Source organism: Tiliqua scincoides, chromosome 3 (assembly GCF_035046505.1).
Source record: "Tiliqua scincoides isolate rTilSci1 chromosome 3, rTilSci1.hap2, whole genome shotgun sequence".
Taxonomy (NCBI): Eukaryota; Metazoa; Chordata; class Lepidosauria; order Squamata; family Scincidae; genus Tiliqua; species Tiliqua scincoides.
In genome coordinates this window covers 78,066,558-78,094,399 of record NC_089823.1, presented here as the reverse complement: position 1 = coordinate 78,094,399, position 27,842 = coordinate 78,066,558, and the positions used below count along the sequence as shown (strand labels likewise).

The 27,842-nt window shown below is 42.5% G+C and overlaps 1 protein-coding gene across 1 annotated transcript; it reads right to left on the bottom strand.

Moving 5' to 3' along the window:
* Nucleotides 1-769: 769 nt before the first annotated feature.
* Nucleotides 770-14,645, bottom strand: RS1 (retinoschisin 1). The gene is made up of 6 exons (XM_066621312.1): nucleotides 14,465-14,645; nucleotides 12,786-12,811; nucleotides 9,184-9,289; nucleotides 4,611-4,752; nucleotides 3,312-3,507; nucleotides 770-922 (listed from the first exon to the last, which is right to left on the bottom strand). The coding sequence occupies exons 1-6, from the start codon at nucleotides 14,643-14,645 to the stop codon at nucleotides 770-772; spliced, it is 804 nt and encodes a 267-aa protein (XP_066477409.1).
* Nucleotides 14,646-27,842: the final 13,197 nt, after the last annotated feature.

The following is a 27,842-nucleotide window of genomic DNA, read 5'->3' as shown; positions in this document are numbered from 1 at the left end:
CCATCCAATAGACACATAATGCTGTCTCCTTTAGAATTGGACAGGGATAGTCGCCATTAAAGCTCATTCACTGTGTTCGACCTTGTTTCTTGTGCTGGCAACGCTCTCTGCAAAAAGGAGGGTCATCACACATAAGGGGGCAGGACCTGCTGAAACGGGTGAAACGACAGCCTGAGCCATCCATTCTTTCTGTTGTGCTACACTTTTGCAAGTATTGAGGGATAGCAGGGAGGGAATAATTACCTTTGGAGGGAACAATGGTCAGACTTCCAGTATTAATTACAGGACATTTCTACTGGCATTAGCAAAGCCTAATGGAGTACATTAGGCAGCATTTTTTAGGGGGAAAAAAATAAAAACAAGCAATGTAGAAGGGAAATGCTTTTCTTTCTTTTTACTCTTCTTGCACAGATCATTTCCTGCATTCGTAGACTAAGGAAAAATCAGATTAAAAAAAATACTAGAAACTGAAAGGGGATTTAATGCAGAATGCTTCAGTGTCGTAGAAAAGTTAACTGGACTTAGAACTTTGCTTTTTAAAACCAAAATGCCATTAAACTAACCAAAGTTTCAGAGGGTATAAGTCATAGCAGAAAGTGGCCAGATAATGCTTATAATTTTTATAATAAATGAGAAGTCTACCCTACATACATGAGGAACTTACTCATTTTATCAATTTATCCTACTCATCTAATCCATTGTGCCTCTATTTCCCGCTAATGCTTCCCATTACTTCTTTTGCAGCATTACGTAGTTCTGGAGTTCAGCATCAAGCACACTTATTCATGCACTCAAGGAGCTCCATCCGGATAGCAATGCGCACATGCCATCCAAGTGGTATTAATCGAATGTAGCGGGAGACAATGGGTGGGCGCAAGAGGTTCTGCACAGAGGACGATCGGTCAGAATTTCCATAGAAAACCTAGAGAAAGGCAAATGAGAGGGAAGAGAGTTCCACTTACAGATGACTTTCTGAAAGGACCAAGCTCTTAACATTTCCTTAATTTTGCAATCAGTAAGTCAGGAACAAACTGATTGCATTAAATTACTCTGTGTGACTAACTGACCAAGCAAGGCCATTCTGTCACTAGAAGCAAATTACTTCCAATTACATGATACATGTTGCTAAATTCTGCCCAGCGAGATAAACCTACCTCTCTGCAGCAGTACTGTTCTTTTACAATTGTAGGGTTGTAAGGTCATGAGATCTTGTATCTCCACGCTTGTCCAATATATAAAGCACCCACTAATATGAATGCTCACAGCCCACTCCTATCTCCCCTCCCCACTGCTGAAGCCGTGCCAAAAATGGGGCACACTATATCCAGCAGGGGCAGGGTAAGTGAATTGGGAGGCTTCAGGGGTAAAAGGGAATTTAAATCCCCTTACCTTTCTGTAAGCCCACCAATGGGTCTCCTTGAACCTGAGCTCCCACAGCCTCTCCACTCCCTGTTACACCCCCCTCCCTGCCTGGTTTCACCTCCTCTCTACCCCACTCTGGCCTCCTCCCACCTCTCCTGCTGACTTTCTTGCCCTGGTAGACAGTTGGAGAGCTGATGACGCGGGCAGGAAGGCTCCAGCCTTCCCACCAGCATCCCTGGCAGCGCACTACTGAGCGTGCTGCCAGAGCATTTTTTACAACAGCACTGACTGCTTTATGGCAGTCGGTGCCAGCAGAAAAGGCGCTTGAATGTCAGCCAACCTGGATAGAATTGGGCTGTCAGTTACATAAAGTTATTGGAATTGTAACGGTAGGGCTCAACATTGAAATGTTTTAGGGCTAAAATGTTTCCACTTGTTGATGGTGTCAGTTCTTGCAATTTAAAGCACAAGTGTGTGTGATTTAACGTACTTAAATGACTGCAAACACAAATGGTTTGTCTTGTGGTGCCATCCTTTGAACTGATGCTTAGGCAGAAGTTCAGATAAACACACTAACTGCACAATCCTATGCATGTCTATTCAGAAGTAAGTCCCATTGAATTCAGTGGGTCATACTGCCAGGGAATTGTGCATAGGGTTGCAGCCCAAGTTCCTTTTATTTTATCTATCTATCTATCTATCTATCTATCTATCAAATAAATAAATAAATAAATAAATAAATAAATAAATAAATAATGGGAATGTGGACTGGTTAGCTAGCTAGCTATTCCACCTTTCTTGCCACAGGGAACCCAAGATGGCTGACAGAAATAAAAACATAATTATACTGACCCCACTAGTCTATTCAGCCAAATGAAAATTATGAGCTGAGCCAAAATTTTAGAGGTTCCAAACAGAAAAAGTTTTCTTATTCAAATTCTACAGTTTTGAACTTTGAGTGCATTTCTACTATCTTGACCAACCATGAAAAGTTTTAATGAAGTACAGTACTGAGTTCTCACTAAAAAACAAAACAAAACAGAAGTCTGATATTGGAGTGGTTAAATGATGGAAGAACGTGGTATTTAATGCAAGTGGTGCCACCATCAGTTGTGAACATTGTCACCCAGGATATATCCCTAGTTGTCATGATATGCTCTGCTGCAAGTCATTCCACTCTTTGCACCTTCCTTTTTCTTGCACTTCACTCAGGACAAGGATAATCTTCAAAGCTGGCAAGATTATCCTTCTCCTTCGTAAAGTATTAGAAAAAGGAAGGTGCAAAGAGTAGAAATGTCTAAAATAAGTCTAGACTACAGTATAGACCTCCTAGACTACATTTTATACTGTGTTCAATTTATATTTCTCTATAAGAGTGATGCTACCTACCACCCACTAATATACTTAGGAAAGCTTTAAATTCCATGACTCTGATCCAGCTACAGTAGAGGGCATCTAATCACATGAAACAACTGGTGGCTCTTGCTATTCCTCTGCCTCAAAAGGCACGTCCAGCCAGCTCAAAGGGGCCTAGAAGAACACGGTTGTGTGGATGAGGAACACATCTGCCTCTATGCTGGCTGCTACACTTGCAGAAGGCTGCTTCTGCATTTGTATATTTCCTTTTCTGAGTCCGGTTCCACCCCCTCCTGCCCCGCTCCCTCCCCTGCCACACCTTCTCCCCATCTTCTCCTGGCCTTCTCCCACCCATGCCCCCACTCACCTCTCCACCACCTGGTACTCGCCTGGAGCTCTGGGCGGCAGTTGCCCGACCTCTGCCTGGTGCTGGCTCAACTTCTGAACCCTATGCTGGCCAGATAGTAAGTGTCGCAGGTGTGCCTTACAGCACGTTTGCAACACTGCACACTAGCAGTGAGCCAGCACACAATGTTCAAGATTGGGCCCTCCATCTCTGTGCCAGTTTTGTGGCATTTTCATAAATTACTGACCCGGTTGTTTCCTGTCTGGTCCTTGTAATAAACCCAGTTCAGACTCTCGTCAGTCCTGTACTGCACATTATATTTGGTCATCCATTCATCTGCATCACACCGTCCCTGAGTGAGTATCCCTGAAATGACTTTGACTTCCTTCAGATCAATCTGCAGCCATTGGTTAGTGTCTTGGTATTTGGAGAGCCAGGCACACCTGTAAGAGATACCAGAGAAAGGAACTGTGACTCATATACATGCATTTATAAAAAATGTTTGTTGGTGGTTAAGATAAGCTCTTCAGTTCTACAGAGTTTTCCATTATACCTGTCAATGTCCAGGCTATAACTATAATGCAAACAACTAGAAATAGTGGAAGGCAAATGCTATATGCATCAAAGCTAGTTCCTAAATTTCTGTCTTTGTATGAACTTGAAGCCCAAAGTTCGGTCACACTTGTAGTATCACTCTATGAAAGGGAATAGAATAGGATGGGATATGAAGATGATACTGACTCCAGAGTACCACAACCCTACCCACTTGGGGGCTTTTAGGCAGCAACAAGGGCAAACACTCACTCAAACATATGTGTTATATTGGAACTATACTTCTTTATACTTTGCGATATATGATTTAGAGCAGCCATTTTCAACCACTGTGCCGTGGCACACTGGTGTGCCGCGAATGGTCCACAGATGTGCCACAAGAGTTTGGGGGAAGGGTCATTTGTTAACAGGGCCAATGGGGATGTGAGCTCCCTACCAATAGCACAATGTGCCTTGTCAATTGTCAAAAAACTGATGGTGTGCATTGACAATTTTAGTACCTTGTCAGTGTGCCATGAGACGAAAAAGGTTGAAAATCACTGATTTAGAGAATAATATATCTTTGTAGGTGGAACTAGAAACACTACAGTACCAACTACAGTTCTCCTCATGAATCAAAGAACAGCATAACAGAGACTGTGGGGGGAGGGGCAAGGGTGAAAAATCTTCCCCACACTCATGCCATAGTCTGGATTTGGACCTTCCCCTGTCATGTCACAGGTGCTATTTTTAAATGATAAAAACAAAAACATACGGACACTTCTAATGATACAGTTTGTCCCTTAAAAAGAGAGCAAAACAAAGAACAGAAATACCTTAATAACTTGGAGGGACGACACAAACTGAAGGTACAACAAGCACAAAGAGACCCAACACACCAGCAAGGAGCAGGAAGTACACAGAGTGGAGATGGTTGAGAAGGCTTGGTTAACATTAACTGCTGTTTTATAAAGAGATAACACCCCTCACAACACTTGGATACCAGGAAGCTTACCCAAAGCCTTGCCCATTAAGCCGGGCTTTGTTTGCAGTCCATGAAGTATACCATCCAGTGTACTGCTCTGGACTGGAACAGCTTATCTGGTCTGAAGTAACAGCTCCTGATTCAAAACCAAGGGGCTTGTGATAGGGACATTCTGTAACAGAAAAAGAAGCCAGCTTTCAAACTGTGGATCAAAAAAGCTTCTATTACTTCTATCTCCTCAAACGTGCCTGTCACCCTGACAGAGTAATCCAGAAACTTCTTTTAGGATGAATCATACAAAAGATAAGTTTGTTCGCCTTGAGTTTTTTTTCTTTTCTTTTACTTTTTATACGTGGGGGGAATAGGGAGAAAGGAGATATGGTTTTTTAAAATAATTTTGTAAAGAAGAAATGGGAATTGCTGAAAAGGAGTAAGAAAGAGGCCCAAATCCTAACCAACTTTCCAGCACTGTGCCAATGGGGCATGTGTTGCATCCTGCAGTTGGGTGGCAGTCACAGAGGCCTCCTCAAGGTAAGGAAATGTTTGTTCCCTTACCTCAGAGCTGCATTGCCCTTACCTCGCTGCTGGAAGGTTGGTTAGGATTACACCCTGAATTGTACTGTTTCTTGTTTGCGGAGAAGGAAATCAATAAAAATAAATTTAGAGAGGAAAAAAGTACAGGAGAGTGCAGTTGGACTGGGTTAGAGCTTGGTATCACACCAAGCTCCTCCAAATCCCTTGGGTGATGAGGATGGACATGCATGTCCTTCCCCCCACCATGCACTGAACATACTGTCATTCTGCCACCTGATCACATGAGGAAGGGTAGCTCAAATGAAGTGCTCCTCACATTCTGTTTAAATACTAAATCACATGTAGGAGTAGTTTGGTTGAACAGTTCCCAGGCAAATATGCAGTGGAACAATGGTGCACCAGATGGGGCAAAGATGTGTGTACATGTGTTCCTCACCACAGCTGCACCACAGCTACAATTCGTGTCCATATGATTCTGTACACACAACCAATATGATTTATTTGGAGATGGAGGGATATTTTGGAGCAACCACCATGACCAAAATCACTGCTATCCACATGTGTGAAATGGTTACAACTGAGAGTAAAAATGGCCTGAATTGCCCTGTGTGGCAGGTTGTGATGTGTAGAAGAAATAACCACTTTATTTTTAGTGACACTAATCTCTAGTTAACACAGTCATAATATACTTAAGAGGTAACCTTCTGTTCCAGAAAATGGTTGAACAGAAAGGAATTACCACACAGATGTCTGAGGCCTGTCAGACCAAGTCAGTTCAATTAGTGCTGTTACCATTGACCTTAAGAGTATACGTGTGTACTAGGCATTGGAATGGCTTCCTCCTCTAGTTATGCTTGTGGAATCAACACAATTTGCTCTCTAATATGGATCTCCCTATATTTGAAGATGAAACTACTCTTAGGCTGCAATCCTAACCACACTTTCCTGAGAGTAAGCCCCATTGAACAAAATAGAACTTACTTCTGAGTAGACCTGGTTAGGATTGTGTCCTTAAGCTGCTACTGCTAGGTATTTGGTTTGATTTATGTCGTAAGCTGCTAAAAAATAGTTCACTGGTTTTTAAAAAACAAACTCCTGCTATGTTTAATATATGAAATGTGTAACAAATATTCAAGTTAAACTACTGTGGCTAACTATATTAATTTTTTTAATAGTTATTAAAAGCCATCCGTTATTTAATTTTTCTCTGTAAACTGCTTTGTGAACTTTTCGTTGAAAAGCAGTACATAAATACTGTTAATAATAATAATAATAATACTGCTTTTCTATCAAAAAGGCACTCAGGTTGATGCACAGCAAACAATAAACAAAGCAATCACAAACAAGATCTTATAATATACATACTATATTCCAGTGTTGGGAAAACAGGGCATGGCTTGACTTGAGTTGCGTTGCAGCGTCACTGCTTCCCATGACTCAACTCAAAAAGAGCCATAACAGGGGCACTTTCCAAGTCGCCAAGACATCCTTTAGTGACTAATGGACTTGAGTTGAGTCACCCCCTCTTTAAAAAGTGGAAAAATGGGGCTGCTGCTGGGGGGTGTGTGCATGTGTCAGAACTCTCTTTGAAATTCCCCTGCTGTCCTCACCCATCTATAAAAAGAGCAGAAGGGGTGGGAGGGACGGCAAGAGAGCTAGGACAGAAGCAGCAAGAGGGGCTCGAGCAGCAGCTGGGAGGCTTACCAGGACGACCCAATCCTTACAGCTCAACTGAGAAGTAGGCTGTCCGCAGTAGCTCATTCAATGAGTATCTCCCTTCCAAGTAACAACAGAGCCATGCCTGCAAAGCATGATTATTCCCCTACCTTCTCTCTCTCTCCCTGGGCTGAGTCACCCCCTTTAAAAAGGCAGACATGGGAAAAACAGGGCTGCTGCGGTGTGTGTGTCTTGGAGCTCTCTTTATTCACTCCCCTGCTGCCCCCTTCCATCAGCAACAGGGTGGGAGGGACTGAGTGAGAGCCAGGACAGAAGCAGCGAGAGGGAGAGGGTCACAAGCAGCAGCTGGGAGGCTTACCAGGATGGCCCGATCCTTGGTAGCCCTACTCATAAGTAGTCCCACTGTAGTCATTCATTCAATGAGGGTTTCTCCTCCTCTTGCCCTACCTCAGCCAATGGAAATATGAGAATACCCATTCTTTGTCCAATGATCATTCATTCCTTCCTTCCTATCAGAGACAGGAAAAGAGAGCCCAGTTCTGCCTCCCCGCTCCTGCTCACATTTACTCTTCCAGCTAGGAAACTCCTTGCTGCTCACCATCGGAATGTTGGCCCCACAAGGTTTTCACTGCGGCAAAAACAGTGAGCAGGCACCCCAAGACACAGGCAGACTCAAGTCAGCATGTGTAGGGATGGGTGCAAAGTCAGGAGGGCCCTGACTTGAGTCTTTTTCAGAATTTTCTATGCATGCAACTCATGAGTTGCCATATCACCCCAAATCATGCATTTTTGTGACTTGAGTCGTCATTGACTCAAGTTTCCAACACTGCTAAATCTTAAAATCTTATAATGAACGACATTCTAGTTAATAATAGTTAATAATGAACAACATTCTAGAAATGAACAACATTCCTATGGAGGAGTTGGGAACCACTTAAGTGTTTGGGGGGGGCAGGGCAATGGCAGCGAAGCGATCCCCAGTGCTGGCCTCTGCAGGGCTCTCCAAGCCTTCAACTGAGTAAAAATAATGTTTGGAAACCACTTCTGGTTTCACAATTGAAAACTGGGAGGGGTTTCCAATTGTTATTTTTACTTAATCAGGGATGTCTGCAGGGCTCCCCATAGCCCCAGAGGCTAGTAATGACTTCTATAAGTTAAAAAAAAAATCCTTCTGACCCCAGCAGCAGCACAACCTTAGGGACTGCATTGCTGCCATTGCTCCACCCCACCCCTTAAGGGACCAGAGACAAGTGTGTCCCTAGCTAGTGGGTTGCAACCCACCAGTTTGGAAACTGTTCTAGAGCAACAAACAGAAGCAGCATAAAATCAGAAAGCAAAACCATAACCACCCTAAATGAATAAATTCCAGGAACCCCAATCTGGTCATAAGCCTGGCAAAAAGGGTGTATTGCAACCATTTTCCTAAAATGTTAGTAACAAAAAAATATTTTTGGTTAAAAAAAATATTTTCCTCTTGTTTGTACCTGTTAGCTAAAGGCTGAATCATGGACACATGCCCAAACAAATGGAGAAGTCATGAAAGAGTGCCTTTTTTCACACACAAAAGAGAAAAAACACAAAAGAGAAGATGGCTAAGAAATTACCGGCTCTTTCTTTGACCACCCCAGGTATTTTTTTTACTGCCACCATTGTGTCGATTCAATTCCCTCCACAACAATTTGTAACTGGAGAACATCTTTCATAGTCCATCTCACCCTTCATATCTTCAAATTAAAATATATGTAGAAGAAAACCTCCAGAAAAGTTATATTACAATAGGCAGAAAAGTAACGCATAGTGTTAGAAGTGTTAATATAGGAGTAACACCTTGTTGTGTTCAAGGCTGAATTCAAGGTGCTTAAGAGAGACGGTATAAAGCCCTGAACGGTTCAGGTCCAGAATATCTAAGAGATGAATTCCACTGCTACGTTCCACTACAACATATGAGATTGCCTGAAAATGCTCTCTTTAAGCACTTTATCTCTCTGTAGTATGCCAGGGTGGCAAGGGAAAGCTAGGGTGGTATCCTTGTGGCTGAACCTCAGCTTTAGAATTCCCTTCCTTTGGAGGCTTGCCAAAGCCTCTTCCAGAAGTGACATAACATATTTTTGTATAGGAGGAGAATAGAACGGAAGAGTCTGCATATTTTGCTCTATTCTGAGGCAATGGGAGGGATTAAGGGCCCAATCCTATCCAACTTCCCAGCACTGCTGCAACTGTGCTAACAGGGCACATGCTGCATCCTGTGATGGCAAGGTAGTCATGGAGGTCTCCTCAAGGTAAGGGAGTGTTGGTTCCCTTACCTCAGAGCTGCATTGCGACTGTATCGGTGCTGGAAAGTTGGATAGTAATGGGTCCAAGGTTAGCAAACCAAATAAATAAAGGTTCTTACCTGGCATGCACTCCAGATCATTTGTACCAGTGGACCATGCTGAGTTGGGTCTTCCCTGACAATCGCATTTGCAGGCTTTGCTGTGCCAGTGCTCCAGTCGATCATCCTAATGGAATGAGAACGGACCATGATACACCCAAACAAACCAATCTAAGCTCTGTTTCTCTGGCTACCTGTCTTTCACATTGCGCTACACCAGAAGTTCTCAGACTGTGGCATTGTGATGTCTCAGTCTGAGGTCCTTGACCGTTACCCCTTAAAGGGGCTGGGAGGAGGGAATGGAGCAATGCAATCCCCAGGATCATGCCGCTATTGGCAGGGGCAAGGACTTTTTTACACAAGGTGGAAGCTTCCTCAGGGCTCCCCAAGAACTGGAGAATGTGAAAATAACAATCATGACCTGTTTTACGATCACAAACTGGAAGGGGGTTGCAATAGTTTTCATATTCTCTGCTGCTTGGGGAGGCAGCAGAGGCTTCCATAGGGCTTTCCGCACCCCGGGAGCCTGCTGCTGCCTTGTGTAAGTGAAGGAAAGCCCTTGCCCCCCTCCAACAGTGGCATGATCCTGCGGGCCGCATCACTCCATTCTCTCCTCCCCACCCCTTAAAGGGGTAAGGGCAGTGTACCTCAGGCTGGGGCATCACGATGCCCCAGTTTGAGAACCTATGGTAAGGGAATGTTTGTCCCTTTACATTTGGGCCCCATTGCGGCTGCAAGGTGATGGAAAGTTGGATAGGATTGGGTCCTGTATTGCCTTAGATAAAACAATTCTCAAAGTTTCAGTAGGTGAATATGGAGTGGAATCCTTCTGCCTACACAAAAGGATACATTTTATCCCTACTACCACATACTGTACTAGATGAGCAACGTTTTGTGAGTCACTTTTTCAGCACAACAGTGTGGGGGGGAGGGCGAGAGTGTACCAACCACTAACTGGCCCTGTACACCTGTATGCAGAATACCTCAAAATAGCCACAGTTCATTTTCTTACAGTGCAATCCTCTGCATGTCTACTCAGAAGTAAGCTCCATTAGCTTCAGTAGGACCTACTCCCATGTAAGTCTGCATAAAACTGCAGCCTTAAGGTGGTCCTGGAGTAAATGTAGAAATATGAGTCAGATGCCAGTATGAAAGTGGGAAACCTATTTTGATCAGGTGTTCAATAATGATATGGATAGACAATTAAGTCCTTTAATTTTTCAGAACTTGAAGAGTTAGAACCCTGACCAGGGATGACTGAATTGGAAATGAGTAAATTAATTATTAGGTTTCTCTGTAATAAATCGGCAGGTGAAGATATTATTCCAGCTAAGTAATTTAAAACCAATCTGATCCTGGCCAAGTTGTTTATATTAAGAATTTTAAAAAGATCCCCAAGGGTTGGGAAACCAGTATCACTGTGCAATTTCCCCCCCCCCCCAAATAGGAAATAGGACTTCGAAATCTACAGTTCTTATCATCCTATTATTAACACTTCAAAACATATGAATGTTTCTTAGTAAGCAGCTCAGAAGTCTGAAGTCTTGGCTAATATGAACAAAACAATAGTTGTAGAATAGATCAGCTTTCGGAAAAAACAACCATCAGCCAATGTTCTGTTATGGAGTGTTTAATTTCAGCCGATGTGCAAACTTTCCTAACCAAATATCTTTTGTTGATCTTTCTTCTACTACTTTTCCAGTTAGCCACAGTATCACATGATTTAAACTTTGGAACATCAATATAGAAATGCACTTGTTAATCTTCATATATAAATCTCAATGTGGGAGAAGAAGTGTGGTAGTGAGGGACAAGGCACCAGAGGGATCCCTGTCATCAGTAGTGTGTTCCAAGGTGTCCACTGACTCTGTTCATTTTAAACTTCTTTCTTAATAATTTATTTACTGGGTTGCAGTATTTCCTGGTTAACATTTCAAACATTAAATGTATTGCCTAATGTTGCCATAATAGGGTGGATTGTGGTGGTAGCAGCGTCTGCTGCATCCCGAACCCCCTTCCTGGTCCAGACATACCTCTAGCAGCTTCTCAGAGCTATGCTAGGAAAAGAGCTGGTGCACATCTGGGGAGTAGCTGGGAAGATAAAGTGTTTCACTTCTTACCTCTCCCAAGCAGCCTGGTCCCTGGACAGTGCATTGGATGCAGCAGTTGTTGCACTAGCGGCCCTGCATCCAAAGTGCTGTTGCTGGATAGAATTGGGCCCTAAGTTTCTCTGGCATCAAAAACAAACTATTTTTAGATAAACCAGTGTTTCTCAAACTGTGGGTCAGGTCCCACTAGGTGGGTCACGAACCAATTTCAGGTGGGTCCCCATTCATTTCAATATTTTATTTTTAATATATTAGAGTTGATGCTATCATGGTATGTGACTGCATTTGGGGAAATGTTACAAATCTGCACTTTTAACAGGCTACTATGTATAAGCTTTTAACGATGATAGTCAATGGGGCTTACTCCTGGGTATGTGTTGGTGGGATTGCAGCCAAGTATTATTAAAAATGTTTCTGCTTGATGATGTCGCTTCTGGTCATGACATCACTTCTGGTGGGTCCGGACTGATTCTCATTCTAAAAAGTGGGTCCCGGTGCTAAAGGTGTGAGAACCACTGAGATAAACTATATTAAGGCTGAACTGGACCCAAACCCTGAATCATACAGCTGTTCCGAAGTCACAGGTGGGTCCAACCTGTACCCTCCAGAGGTGACAGGAGCTGCGCTCTGGTCACATCCAGAGGTCCTTCTGAGCTTGTCCAGAAGGCTGAAAATCGTGACTTCCGGTTTTTGGCCAAAAATGGGAAGTTATTATTTTCAGCCTTCTGGAGGCCTGAGAAAGCTTTCTGAGGACCAGAAGTCATTCCTAGCCCTCAAAAGTTCCTCTGGACACAACTGGAGCACAGCAGAGGTTGGGTTCAGAAGGTTTGGTACCCCAAAATCAGTGGATTCAATCATCCACAGATTTCGGTATCTGTTGGGGTTCTGAGAAGAGAACCCCCACCTATACCGAGGGCCATGCTGTATTATTATATTAGGAATACACACATTTGTGGAATTACTTTTAAATAGAATATAAATCACAATCAAGATCCAGAGTGAAAATCTGGGTGGAAACAGCGCAGCCACTGGCAATGTTTGAACGAGCTGCCATCCACAACCCACAAACTTCTTTTTGAATATATGTTAGTTCTGCAGGGATACCTTTTGAAGGCAGACTGAAAAAAACATGCCTGTGTAGGAGTGGAGCATTCTCTTCTGGGTTAGTCTTTGTCGCTACATAGATACAAGATCCATTGTGTACAGTGTCTCCACCAAGTTCATGTCCTCCACCAATACTTATGTACTGACACTGCAGAAAGTGTGTTTGTTTAAAACAAATTTGTAATGCTGTTTCTTTGAACGGAGGCTGCATTCTGGCGCTGTGTGAACACTGGTGGGATGTGTTGTTAAATATTTACACAAAATTACCCAGGGCCCAAACAACCTGAAACCATAAATACGAAATACTTTCAGGCAATGTTTTCTCACTCTCTTCAGTGAACACTGGAGCACAGGATGGAATACAACTTAAGCAGCATTTGGCCAGCATTCAAATAAACTTAAAGGACGTACCTCAGCAGGTGACAATGCCAGTGTGGCTGCACAGGAGAGATAATACAGCATGGGAAGAAAGTAATAAGAAAATTACAGTTAAAGTAATGACTAGCAAGGTGTTAAAAAGAATAGTAGAAGGTACTAAAATGAATCATGCTGTCGCTCATTCAGTAGTCAGTATTGCAGCATGATGGATATCAAACAGTGGGCATAAAAGATAATGAAGCACAAAATGTAATGCCCACAAGTCATTTCATGTGAATTAGCAAGATAATAAGAAACAGCCATACAGTACTTTACATGAGGAATAGGGCACATGTGCTGGAACTCAGTAATTCTAGGCCTCAGCTTGGTTATTACAAAGTTTTTTTTCAGCTTTTCTTTCTTAGCCATCTCTTTCCAAACAATGAACAGTTGTTTTAATCCAGTAATTCCTTGGGCACACAGTAACTCCAATGCATGCACAAGGCTCTCTGACAACCCATATGCCCCCATTCTGACTCGGAAGCATGCAGACATGGGACTGGTCTTCAAACCAACAGGTTCTGAGATTCATAAGAGATCCAAGACACCCCTGGGATGCACCAGGTGTTTATACAGAATTCCATGCAATTGAAAAAAAGTTTATATTTTAGTATATATACAGCACCAAAAGATTCATCAAGACCAGGCTTAAAGAACTTCAGGTATTGCTGGTTAGGGAAGATGGACAGGTCAGCTGTAGCTGAACATACTATGTGTGCAGGGTGTCAGATAAACTTAACCCAGACACAGGTGCTGGTTAAAAAACAGCACTGCCAGACATGAATTCTTCAAGAGGCTATAGAGATCCAGAAACATTATCTGACTATAAACCATAAGGAAGAGACTCTTAGTCTCAGCCATGCTTGAACCCCTGTGCTCAAAAACACCAGAACCCTTTTTTTAAAATTTTTTAAACAGTCAACAAAACCTTTATTAGGCATAAACATTTGATAGGTGAGAACTCTGTACAGAAATCGTAGTTAATTTTTTAAAATATTTTTCAAAAACAAATATAAACAAACACGCATAACACAAAAAAAACAAAAAAAACATAACACTTCACTACACACACACAAAAAAGGGTGCAGGAAATAATATATCACTAAAACTAATAAATCATTACATATCTTAATCAATTTCCTCTTCTAAATTTACCTCTTAATATCATTTTTCATTCGTCATTCATCTATCATATCATATCAAGTTATATATGTAATACAATCATCTAAATGCCCTATCATATATTTCTAAACATTTTCAACCAAGCATAGAAAGGTTTCCATTGCTCAATTTGTGTCGGTTTTAGTTGGTGATCCAAAATTTCTGAAAGTCTGTCCATTTCCACCACATTCATTATTTTCTCTTCTTCCTCACTCTCCATGGAACATGTCTCAAAATTTTGACTTTATTGTCATCCGCTATTCATTCCTTTTCGTGTGAGGCCTTCAGTAATTCATCGCTGTAAAAGGTTCTGATGAATTTCACATAAATTTCTTTTGGTAATTCGTGTTTTCTCAGATAAAAAGTGCTCACTCTTCTCACTGGATCCAGTTCTTTAGATATCTCCTCCATCGGTGTATCAATCCATTCTGATATTAATCTGGCAATCCATCGTGACGTATCTTCTCCTTTCTCTTCTGGTATATTTTGTATCCTCACCACTCAAGCTGCACTATCCATCTGAATTTCCATTAATGTTGTCTCTGCGTTATCCTGATTTTCTTCTGTCTCCGATATTTTATCTTGATCTTTTCTTATAAGTTCATCTAATTGTTTAGTTAAAGCTTCCACGCTGGCTTGGGTCTGTAAAGATTGGTTTATTTGTTGCTGTACCATTGCCAACAGTTTCCCCATATTATCTTGCATAGCTGGAAGCCTTTCCCTTTTGATTGCTTTTGTATTAATTTTCCAAGTCCCGTCTCCAGCGCTGGCAAGCTTCGGACTTTCACTATTTTAGCTGCCGTCTTCGTTCTTCCTTCCTTCTGCTCGCAATTTTCTTTAAGACCTCTAAATGTCCTCAGTGTATTATCTTTCTTGCTCCACTTATAAACACAAATCCAGTTCTTGCAATGTCTTTTTAAATCCACTAGATGTCACTAGATGTCACTGGTGCACTGTTCTTGTTTTATTTTGTTTCTCTTATCTACTGTGTTTCTACTTGTAGCCTTGGCAACCGCATTCCTCAGTCTTCAAGAATGTCAAAACATCCAGCTGCACTCCCAAACGATAGTAGCAAACCAAGGCAATAAACGTTACAATGCACAAACTTTATGCAAGTACAGTTAATTTATAATCCACCGAAATTCAAAGTTGTAAAGTTGTAATTATATTTTCAGATAACCATAATAAGCTTGGTAAATATCTTCTACGATTTCTTCCCACACCGATAAACAGCTGGGGGAAACCTCCCCCCTCCTCTTCTTTTCATGGCAAGAAAACAAATCAGGCAATCAAATTAAGCAGTCCACACCAGGCATACACAAACGGAACAACAATTACTTAAGTCTTTCAACATCTTTCCCTGCAGGGGCATTCAGCTTGATTCAAAATGAATTCTTCACCATTGCTGCCAAGACGGCAGACTCTCCTGGGAAAGCCCCCCTGGCCGGGCTTTATCTCCTCAGGAATCGTGCCATCACGTGGAGGAGTTTGTCTCTCCTGACAAACAATCCTTGGATCGGCAGTTTTTGGGGAAAAAAAGAGTGCCTTTAAAGAGCCCAAGAAAGGCACATCTGCTCAGTGCTGGCTGGCCCCTCCCCCCCAAAACACCAGAATCCTTAGGTTCAATGGAAAGCAGGGAGGCGCAGTAGGTACCTCAAATTTAAGAACAATGGAGCTGGTCAGCAAGGAGATGGAACAAGTGGTTGATCTAATTGGAGACATGAGGAGGGGAATCAGGAAGCTGATTCACTGAAGCCAGGGAAGCCTGTGGTTATAAATACCTTTTCTTTCCACTTCATTCAGATGGGAGTGGGCTTTTTCAGGAGCTAGCTTCTATTTTGAATTGCCTAGGCTGAGAGTCCTTTTGGACTTTGGAAATTTCTGTTGGGCCAACTATCTCCATTGGTTTGGAGCATTTAAATCTTTGCTTCTGGTAGTTTTAGTTTTTAGGTAGCATTTTAGTCCTTTGACAATGCCCTTCAGTGTTAAGGGCAAAATGTCAGGAAACACTGAATTTGAGAAATGTGGTCATAAAGTCCATTGGAAGACTCTCACAACTGGTGCTTCCCCATTCACTTCAACAGGCAAGACAGTTCCATGCACACACAGGGATGGGAATAAAGAGAAGTTTTTCACTGACATGAATGGGGAAGCCCACTTGCACATGAAGTCTGTATGTTCACATAGGGCTTTCTAGGCAATGGTAATAACAATTGAGAGTCCTGTGGCACCTTAAAAATTAAGAAACGTATTGCTGTACAACAGTGATTTTCAACCTTTTTCAACTCATGGCACAATGAGAAGACACATATTTTATCATTTAAAATATGAGTATTAAACATTGTGTTTAAATTTTGATCACTGTGTTGATGAGTGTTTCCATTTCAGTTCTCAATTATTTTTTTATTTCTGTCAGCTTATCTTCTTCTGCAACAGTTAATTCTGCTGACTTGTATAGACTTAACACAAACAGATCTCTCACACAGTCCTAGGAAGATATATTAAGTGATGAAAAATATGAGTTTTTAACTCATCATTGACAAACTTGGTAGAACTAAATCAACAAGATTTTTGTCCAGTCTGCAAATTTTTGCCAGTTCAAACATTTCAACATTGTTTTCTTTTTTTTGATGTGGCTCCCCACAGTGTTAGTTTTTCCTGGGCAGCCCAATCTTAAGTTGTGCTGGAACAGGGAGACTGGCAGGCCTGCCCCATACCCAACTCAAGGTTGGGGCTGCCTGTGGCTCAGCCCAGGGCAAGGGAAATTCATTTCCCTTACTCCAGGTAACACAGCAGCAGCCCTAATGGGTCTACTCGGATCTGCACAACCTAAAGGGGTGGCACAGATCCAAGCAAGCCAGGGCTACCTGGGAATGGGGAATGGGGTCAGATCCTGGCCCTACCCTCTGCTCTCCCACCACCCGCCTATGGGCCTGCCCGCCCTCCCCTCACCCCAGGGGGAGAATATTAAATAGCCCCACCTCTCCCTGTTTGGAAGGGAAGCTTGGTGCTACTGAAGCTTGGTGCCACCTGGAGTTTCACTTGGTCTTGGAAATAACATGGTGAGGCAAAGAAGCCACATGGCTCAAAACTTATGTGTGTGTTTTTTTCTAGGAAAGGTCACAGAATGTCTCACATAGAAAAGAAACAATATTTAAGCAACATGTTTTCCTTTTGGCAAAAGGAAGTAGCATAAAGTAACGAACGAGTCTGATGGGCAGCACTGATGAATGGATTTCAACTAGGTGGGACCCCAAACTCCTATGCCACAATTGTGGACCATTTGTGGCACAATAATGTGCTGCAGCACAACAGTTGAAAATTGGCGCTGTATAAGGTGATGGGGATGTTCCTGGGTGCCTATACATGAGTACACAGTGGGGTCCAAATGGCCCAGAGAATTCAAGAGGCAGCACCAGTAGATGTGTCACAGTTTCGTGAAGAACGCAAATGATTTCCAGTGAGAATAGACCCACTCCTACTACAGCCAGAGAGTTCTAATCACCTGGTAGGTACTGATAAAGTGGTACACTTGCAGTGTGAAAGATGTACTAATTCCAAAAGTGGGGTGGTTTAGGTACCCTGTCACTCTCTGTCCTCCTGGCAGTCTTCTCTAGACATCCTGAACTTGATTATATTTTCTCTACCAAATAATTCCCTTTCATTTCCTATTATACATTTTATTTATTTCATATCCCCAGTAGTTGTTATGCACTTGTTATGTTTTACCATAATGATTGGTCCTTGTTTGTCTGAACCCTACAGACCTCCATCTGCTAGTGCTTCTTGGACTGTGACCCCTCTCACAATGTCCATAGAAATACCAAATGCCGGGTGGAGAAGGTGGAGCAGCAAGGCACATCTCCCCAGTCTTTTTCTGTTATAATGTTTTTATGGTGCCAATAACACAGGCCAACACACGTTTTGCTTCCCTAAATGTTACACCAATTCCTGGGTATATTTGGGATGCTGATTCCAAAAATGGCATCCGTTTTGCCCTATCATGTCTAGTTTAAGAGACATGGCATAGCCTCTTTAGTGAACGGTTCAAGCAGCTTCCTCATGAGGAAGCCTACACCATGTCTTCCTCATGAGGAAGCTGCTTGAACCATTCACTAATGAGGCTATACTGTATCTGCAAAACTAGACTTGATAGGGCAAAATGGATGCCATTTTTGGAATCAGCACCCCAAATTCATATCACACCACCATAAAATTTGGGAAAAACTTTTCTGACCCTCAATTTTGTAGGCCTGTGTAATTTTCTGATGATTTTTAAAGTTATTATTGTTGTGTCTAGGTTATTTAATTTGATGTGAGTTGGGGGCTCTCTTTGGAGGATGAACAGTGGGTAAAATCTCCTGAATGAATGAATTCATATACAGTGCTAATCTGTATAAATATAGTGGATTCAGACAACCAGTGAGTCCCCAATGGGATAGTTGGTGTTTGTTTCTGAGTGTGTCCAACAAATAATAAACTCCACAACCAGCATTTTTTTTGTTAAACTGTGTATTCTAAAAACACATGGATAAGTCCTGCTATGCGGATCCGATAAGTTAGCAGTTCCTTGCCAGAACATCAAAATTAGGTTACGCTGAATTTTCACCATCAAACATTTTGAAAGGAGGGGACTTGCAGAAGCATAACATGAAAACCCTGAAAAACTCCAAAAGAGAAAATCAGGAATTTCCACCTATGGAATATTTTAGGGGTTAAATGAAAAGATGTGAGGATTAAGTGCATACATCTCTTTATATTCTACAAATCTGGACGTAGCTTTAGATTAGTGAAAAATAACACTGCAGGAAGGAAGTTTTAATGCGGAAGTTGGATTTTTCTCTCCCTTTCATGAGCTAGTAATATATTTACATGATAAAAACTGGATTGTTTTTCACTCACACACTCCACTATGTCTGACTACTGAATATTAATGTGGGAGGACATGAACCTAAGTGATAGTTTAGAGTTTCCAGTGTCTCCGATTCAGGTAACAGCAGGGGTCAGATGGAGTTCTTTTTTCCACGATATTCAAGACGTGGAGGTCGTAGTTGAGCAGAGCATTTACAACTGTAGTTTTGCAAGAAGGTCAGTTACTGCAAGAGTTTCTAACGTACAGATTCATCTTGAGAAACATCCTCTGCAGCTGTCTCAGTGGTGACAAAGGCATTTCCACTCAGAGGTCAGCCACAAGGCACTTGATGAGAGCCCATGATTGTCAGAGAGCCCACCTGGTCAGTCTGACGCCCAGTCTTTAGTCAGTAGCACCCAACTTACCATCAGAGGGAAGGCCAGAAGCCACCATGAGGGAGCCCAGAGTAGGGTTTGCTCCAGGGCCTCTAACAACTTGGTGCCAGCACTGTATTCCACCAACATCTGCTAGCTGTGTCCCCATGCAATGTCCCACATTATTCCCAAGCTTCCCCAGGAGCTCAGGATTGGCTTTTGGGGGGGCTCTGGGGGCTGAAGCACAGAGGAGGAGATGGTATAATCCTTGAAAACTTTATTTCATGAGCAGAACACTGCTTGAGGTTCTATGCAACAAATCCATTATTCTGGTGGTTCCCAAACTGTGTGCCACAGTACCCTTGGGCAGTGCAGCAAACTCACAGGGGCACCATGGGATGTCCCCAGTGACCTCTTTCTTACCAGTTCTCCTGGGGTCTACCATCTTGCATCATGCATGATTGCATGTAATTCAAGAAGGCAGCATCCAGGACAGCCAGGCAATGGTACTACCATAACAGGACTCCGTGAATGCAGGACATTGTGACCTCTATAAATTTTGGGAACCACTGCATTATTCCATTCCCTTGTCTCATACTTAGCTTTACAAAATAACCACCATAAGGACTAAACAGGTCTTTATCTGGCACTGATGATGCTACACAGTGAAGTGCAGTTAGTGCTGTACATAATCAGGCCAGAAAAACCCAGGATTCTTGAGGATGGAAGACAAACACCAAAAGTAAATGACACATACAACTAAGAATACTAAATTTTAATTTAATTTTAAAATTACATTTACCGCTTTTCTAGTTTCAATAATGCTGAAATAGGTTTTGTACTAATGGCAGGAAATACGAAAGGTTAGCACCAGTATCCAAATATCCAGTATCCAAATATGCCCCTATTTGCATCCCTTTGCCCCAGTCAGACCTGAAAAAAATGTCCTTGATTTGCTGCTTGGAAAAAAAAGATTCAGAAAAGGAAGAGTAGCTGCCATAAACAAAAATAAAAACATTGAGAATGGTTCACACAAAGCACACCTCCATTTGAAGAAGGTGCATACCTGGTCAATAGCAGATCTGAGGTGATTTATTGGGAAATGGGAGAGGCCTTTTTCAAGTGCCTCCGCCTAGGGAGGTACATGGGGCGGCGGCAAGAAATAGGGCCTTCTCAGTAGTGGCACCAACACTATGGAATTCCCTTCCCCTTGACTTAAGAACTCCCTCCCTCTCTTGTAACTTTCCAGCAAGGCCTGAAGACCCTTCTGTTTAGATAAGCCTTCTGAGTTCCTGGCCTTTTTAACATCTTTTTAACAGATCTTAACATTTTTTAACATCTGCTCACAGGCCTGATCCTTTTCTAATTTGCTGCCCTATGCTCTTACCTGATTAGTTTTTATCTGACTACTGTTTTTATGATATGTTATGTTTTTATCTGCTTTAAATTATGTTTTTAACTTGTTTTAACCTTGTTTGTAAGCTGCCTTGAGTCCCTTCGGGGAGAAAGGCGGGGTAAAAATAATAATAATGATGATGATGATTGATGATTGATGATGGAGGGAGTAAATTCTTTCTTGTAAATGTAGATTATGACATGGAAGACCACAAATTAAAATGTTAGAGAAAAAATGCATTTGCAGCCACAGAAGCATCTCAGAACATTCAAAAAACAAGATTACTGAAGCATATGTATGTAGGCAGAGGCTCCCACTGACTTTCCAGCCTAGAGATTCTCATCTCATGCACAGCAGAAGCTGTGTACATGCTGTCAGGCATGGAGATTTCAGCGCTACCGAAAAAAACAGCAATGATTGACTGCTTTGTGATTGGCTGATTTGACAGCACTGATCTCCAGTTTGAAGGGGTGCTTGGAATCTGGCATCTCCATTTTCCATCTCAGCATGAGGTTGTCATTGTCAAAGCTGGGTGCATGATGCCCTCCCCTGAAAGTATTTTTGAACATATGCTGAAATGAATTGATAAGAGCAACCTGTGCACAGAAGCCTGAGCACTCATGTGGCTTACCCTCACAATATGCAAGACTGAGCATATGAACATGCTAACGCTATGCAAATAAGTTTTTTTTTTAAACTCAAACTTAAAAAAAAAAAAATCAACAGAATGCCCATGCAACATCCGCAGCCTCATGCCAATCCCACTACAAAAAAATCCCAAAAACCATCTCAATAGGTTAAAGAGCTAGTTCTGCAAGAAAAGAAAATTAGTGCCCCCTATATTTGCTCTACATGTCAGAACCATCATCAGGTAACAGTCTGTAGGATGAGCAGATTAGGAAGGCATGCATCCTCTTTATCAGCTTAAAAAAAGTTTTTGTTACTGGAGAAAGTATGTATGTATGTATGTATGTATGTATGTATGTATGTATGTATGTATGTATGTATGTATGTAGATTTCTTCTTCAGGCACCTAAAGATGTTGGGCCACCTTCGGGTGCAATCAAGGGAAACAGTGTGGAGAATTGGTATTTCTTCTACAGTAGGAGTAGTAACATCATCAGTAGCAGTGCTCATATACAGCTTTTGAAAATTTTTCCAAAAAAATTGAACTGATAAGATACATCAGGCTCAGCAGGAGGAAAACCGAGACATTTGCCTAATTGCCAGTCTGCCCTGCCCACAGATACAGATGTGTGGAAACCAAGGAGGAAAAAAAAAATCCTTTTTGCCTTGTCCTTCTCCTTCATTTTTAAAAAATGAATGCACACTTGTAAACAAAAGAATTGATCAAATGTAGCCCTTTAATGATGAACAAAAAGGGTTTACTTTAGGCTGTTTGCCTCACCCTGGATAAAACCACAGGTTTGGGGAAAAGGAACTTGGACTATTGCTGTGGCTCTGCTTTCTATATGGCCATTACATTTCTATTCCAAGAAAACACACGTTCATAGGATGGCTTATCACATGGATTTTACCAGAGGAACAAAGCCTGTGGTGAAAATTGCTTTAGTGGGGAAAGGTACACCATGTACCTTCTCTTAGATCAAAACTAGTTAATTACAATTCAGTGATATAAATTAACTCTACCCAGAAGTCAAGTCAAATACACACATTGCAATCACAAGTCACATTAATTAGCCAATGGAAGCAGGCCTCAGGCAAATTGACGCTTCTCAGTCAATTCTTTTCTCTGGCTGACTGCTTTTTCAGGCAAAGAGCAAAATTACTGAGAGAGAGAGAGAGAGAGAGAGAGAGAGAGAGAGAGAGAGACCACCATGTCAAAATAAAGAAAATAAATGTTTAACATCTCAATCCTTTTGAGGGCTTGCACTGGTGGAACGCACATTCCAAGGGCATGCATTGTCACAAAAGCACCATAAAGCACTTTGCAACAGTGCAAGGCCCAGGTGCACCAGCAGGAAAACTGGCACCTTCCTTATGGTAGCACTGGTTGTTGAAAGGCTCACTGGAGCAGATAAGTCCAGCAGTGGGGCAGGGGGAGGGTGGGGGAGGGAATTGAATTGGGCAGGAGGGTGGAACAGGGCAGCAACGGGGCAGGGGATGGGCAGATTGGGCCCAGGAAGGGTGAAATCAGTGGCATAGGCACAAGCCATATTCAAATCCCCTTCCAAGACCTGATCTGCCTACATGGATAAACATGGACTTTCACCAGTGAGTTGATCCATTGCAGGTGCTGGGGCTTACCCCTGGGCAAGAAGACAAATGTCCTGTTTTCTTGAATAGACCTCCAGCAGCCAAAAATCCTTCATGGGTTGTAGCATAGCCCATGCCATTGCTGCTGCATCGCTGCACGGGGATTTCAGTAGAACTGGGCTGCTTATTATTGCCGAGACTGATAAAAGGGGGTCAGGACATGAAGAGTGGCTAGTTTGGGGTTGTGAAGTGATGTGATTAACATTGACAGCCTCGTCAGTTTAAAATCTAGAGGACATGTTGCAATTAGATTATGAAGTAGAGATCAAATGTTGAGCTTGGGTAATTTATATCTGCCTTCATGTTATAGTACAGCCCTGCGGGCAGATGGTCTTGAATGCCCTCTGCCTTCTGACCTCTGGACTCTTTGCCCTTACACCAATTACCGAACCAATATACATGCATTGAAGCTCAAAGAGAGAGGAAAGCTGATGCTATTTAAATTGCTAGCAAATGAATAATCATACTATAGGCAAGTACATCCCCATGTAATAAAATTTTTTACCTTATAGTTTGAAACTCACTGGTTAGTAGAACCTACTGATAAGTCACAAATATGTCTTGTATTAAGCAATGATGCAAAACAAAATACGGAAACAGAATCTAACAATTTAGCTTTAAAATCAAAACAAAGCATTATAAATGGTTCAATATTGCATTAAATGTCCATTTCCAGTACTGAACGATCATTGACCAGTTTTATAAAAATTTAATGATTGGTCAAGATTGGATGATACTTCCTCTATTGCTCCCCTTGCATGTTTGTGCCTTCCTGCTCCCTGATACACAGTCCTTCTTTAGCTTAATTCCATGGGGGTGGGTTGTGTGACCTGGTCCACTACCAAAATGATAAAATGAAGTAGTTATGCTTCGTTTTACCCTGCCCAGGTAGTTACGCTACAGGAACAACCATGTGCCGGGAACTGGCTGGGGAGTGCCCGTTCATAGCATGTTCACAGCACAAAAACACAGAGAGGGCCAGTGAAGAAAATATTGTCAAAACCACATCTAGTTCCATCCTCTCTCATTTTGGTGCAATTTATTCATTTTGGTAATTATGAAAATATTCCCAATGCAAGTATTCAACAATGAAATAATACTGCACTTCCATTTAGTTGTAATGGAAATTTTAGTGGCTACGAATGGATTAAAAAGAAATTCAATATCACAACAAAGTCACTTCCTTCAGCACAGTTTAAGCATCATTTCAGGGAAGTCTGCATCCATTACTGAAGTACTCACTTCCTAATAAGAAAACTAAGAAGCACAGTCCTTAAGGGTGTGGTAGGAACTATTTGGGCTGGTGGGCCAGTCTCAGCCAGCAGATGTATAACACTCATACATGCAATGTATTATTAAGGCATTTGAACCGAGACAACATTATAGAAAGCATTCATCCATTTTACAGATAGGGAAACTGAACCAGAGAGGATAGGGCAGTGTTTCTTAAACTGTGGATCAGGACCCACTAGCTACGCTGTGAGCCAATTTCAGGTGGGTCTCCATTCATTTCAATATTTTATTTTTAACACAGCCCAGTCCTATCCAACTTTCCAGCACTGGTGCAACAGCAATGCAGCCCCGGGGTAAGGGAACAAATGTTCCCATACTTTAAGGGGGCCTCTGTGACTACTGCCCCACCATAGGAAGCAGTGCATACCCCATAGGAACAGCAGCACCAGCACTGGAAAACTGGATAGGATTGGGCTGTTAGACTGGTATGTGACTACATTTGGGGAAATATTACAGATCTGTACTTTTAACAGGCTATGATGAAGATGCTTTTAACAATGATAGTCACTCTTGGATAAGTGTGGGTAGAATTCCAGCCTAGGATTGTTAAAAATTTTCCTGCTTGATAATGTCACTTCCGGTCATGACATCACTTCCAGTGGGTCCTGACAGATTCTCATTCCAAAAAGTGGGTCCTGACGCTAAAAGCTTGAGAACCACTAGAATAGGGAATTCATGAACTCAAACCATGCGCAGAACAGCTTGGCATTTTAAAGATTTGATTTAACTCTGTGTCTGTGATCTCATGTATCATGGTGCACTGGTGATTTGATTTTTTATTCTCTTAGATTTTTTTATCGTTTTCTGCTCTTCCTGGTTTTACTGTCATAGCACACAATTATATCCCTCTCCAGCCAACAGCATGCAGTGCTACTAAAGGAGCATGTGTTGCATGCTATGGGGGGGGGGGCGTGACCAGGTGGCCTAGGAGAGGTAAGTAAAACCTTTTCTTACTTTCCTACAATGATGTATTCAAGTCCCTAACCCCAAGTCTCAAGTCCAGTCTCAAGTCTTGATCTTCAAATCTCATTAAATCTCAAGTCCTTGCTCATATTCTCCTGTCAAGTCTTGAGTCTCAAGTCTCTGAGCCAAATTTAACAGGAAAATGGGAGGTAGTGTGGTGTGTGTGTGTGGGGGGGGGAGTTGTAAACATACCCCTGACATAGGCACTTCTAGATGCATGCTCTCTTCAGCTCAGGTGATCGGTGGGCACATGTTGGGCATGTGTGCACATTGGTGGGGATTGGTGACGATTAAAGTACTGCAGGCAGCCTGATGCCACCAGCAGCAGCATGAGCATCTGGGCACAACAAGAAGGTGATCTTGGGTGCCCTTCGGGGAGAAAGACGGAATACAAATCCAATAAATAAATAAAATAATAGTGGTAACTTCCAGATTGCCCAAGAGGTCTTACAGCACAATGCAGAAGCACTAGCAAAAATAAAAGTCAGTCAGAACACTCACTCACTCACTCACTTACTCACTCACTTACTCACTCACTCACTCACACATATACAGAGATATGAAGATGACTTCAAGTCCTAAGTCAAGTGGCGAGTCACTGCCTCTCGGTCCCAAGTTGAGTTCAAGTCAGTGATTGACAGGACTTAAATCAGACTTGGGAGCGAGTCATGGGATTCGAGTCTTCATCACTGCTTGTCTCCCTGTAGGTTGGCCTCCAATGAGTCTCCTTGGACCTATGCCAGCACTTTTGTTGGTGTAAATCTGAGGAGACTCATGGGGCAGTTCAGGGTGGGGAAAAGGGGTAGGATCTCAATGTGTGCTGCTGCCACTGAGTTCCTTCCCCTCCTTCCCTCTGCCTGGCCTGCTCCCCACCCCAGGGCCTAATCCTATCCAATTTTTCAGCACTGGTGCAGTCACAATGCAACCGCAAGGTAAGGGAACACTTGTTCCCATACCTTGAGGAGGCCTCTGTGTCTGCTGCCCCACCACAAGATGCAGTGCATACCCCATTGGCACAGTTGCACTGGCACTGGAAAATTGAATAGGATTGGGCCCCCAGTGGCATAGCTAAGGGGGTGCAGGGGGTAGCAAATACACCGGGCAACAAGCTTTAAGGGGGCAACAAGCTAAGCTTGACACTAGTGGCCAAAATTGTTAAAACCTTGGTATGTATGACTAAAACCATCATTTTATGAATCTTTGGAAAGGTGATTTAATGCAGCATGCAATTAAACAAACTGCACTGAAATATCTATATTCTATCAAAAGGTATGACCAATTAACCAGAAAATGAGAACACATCTGCCTTGTGGATTTCAGAACTGACCTATGATCGCTCTGAAAGCCAATGAGATGTTATGATGATACAGCATGGAACCAATAAGGTGTTAATATAAGTCAGCTCTCATTTCCATGTAACATAATATAATTACCCTGCTAACTGGGTAAAGAGGCACTTTTTCAAGTGGTGCTCCTCTTACATTTAGCAGGTGTAGAATAACTGCCCCTCTTCCCAACACAATGTCTTTAACCAAATAAGGGGCATACTTTTAATTTATTTACTTAATTAAATTTGATTTTGCCATGAAGGGGGGGGGGCTACAAAATCTTCTTTGATCTCAGGTAGCAGAAAGATGCCTTAGCTATGCCACTGGCTTGTGGGAGGTGGTAGAGCAACTGAGTGGTGAGCTGTCGGGGGAAGGAGGCAATTTTACTTCGATTTTCACTTTTTTAAAAGCCTGGGCATGATGTCACTTCCAGTTCTGATATCACTTCTGGGCATTATTTTGAGCTTGGCACCAAGCTACACAATCATTAGCTAAGCCACTGCCCCACCCTAAACCATCCATGATCTCCTGCCCCCAACTGCCCTGCTGCTGAGCTACCTGCTGTGGTGGAGCATCTAGGAGCAACTGTTGCACATAGAGTGCCTCTGGCCATTTGCCCTGAAGCTCCTGTCAGCAGCATGGCTTTCACACCACTGGTCCAGGGCTCACTGGATTGTGAGATCCACCACTGTAAGCCCTGGATAGACTTGGGCTGCCACTTATGTGCCTTGATTTTAATCCTTGTGAGCCACCTTGACCTTTCCTAATGAAGTTGCAAGGCTGGATATATCTTTATAAAATAAAAAAGCAAAACATACAGGGAAGTTAGGAGAGTGAACGATTTCTGGAACTTACTGCCCAATCCTAACTAGATCCCCATACGGTGATGCAGAGGCATCAGCATGAGCTATGCTGCATCATACAGGAGAATTTCAGCTGCTGGAGGTCACCTCGGGGTGAGAGGGCATTTCCCCCCTTGCCTGGGTAAGCCCTAGCAGCCTCAATGAGTCAATTAGGACCTGTGCTAGAGATATCACTTGTGCAAGTCCAAGTTGATTCATGTAGGTGGATCAGGCCCAGGAAGGGGTTTAGGACATGGCATGTGCTGGCATTGCCAATCTCATTCCCTTTCCAGGTCCAATCTGCCCACCCCATCTGCTCCCAATCCACTCCTCCTTGCCCTTCCCTTGCTGCAGACTGCTCTGGTGGGCATCACAACTGGATGTACCCAGCTACAAATGCCATTGTAAATTTTATGGTACTTTTGTGACAGCCTGCGCTGGCAGGAAGTGAATTCCACCAGTGCAGAGTTTAGTTAGGATTGGGCTGACAGACTCAGAAATATGACAGAGACTTGTTTAAACCTGAAGAATGAGCCCTGGTTATTTCTAGTTTGACCTAAAAAGT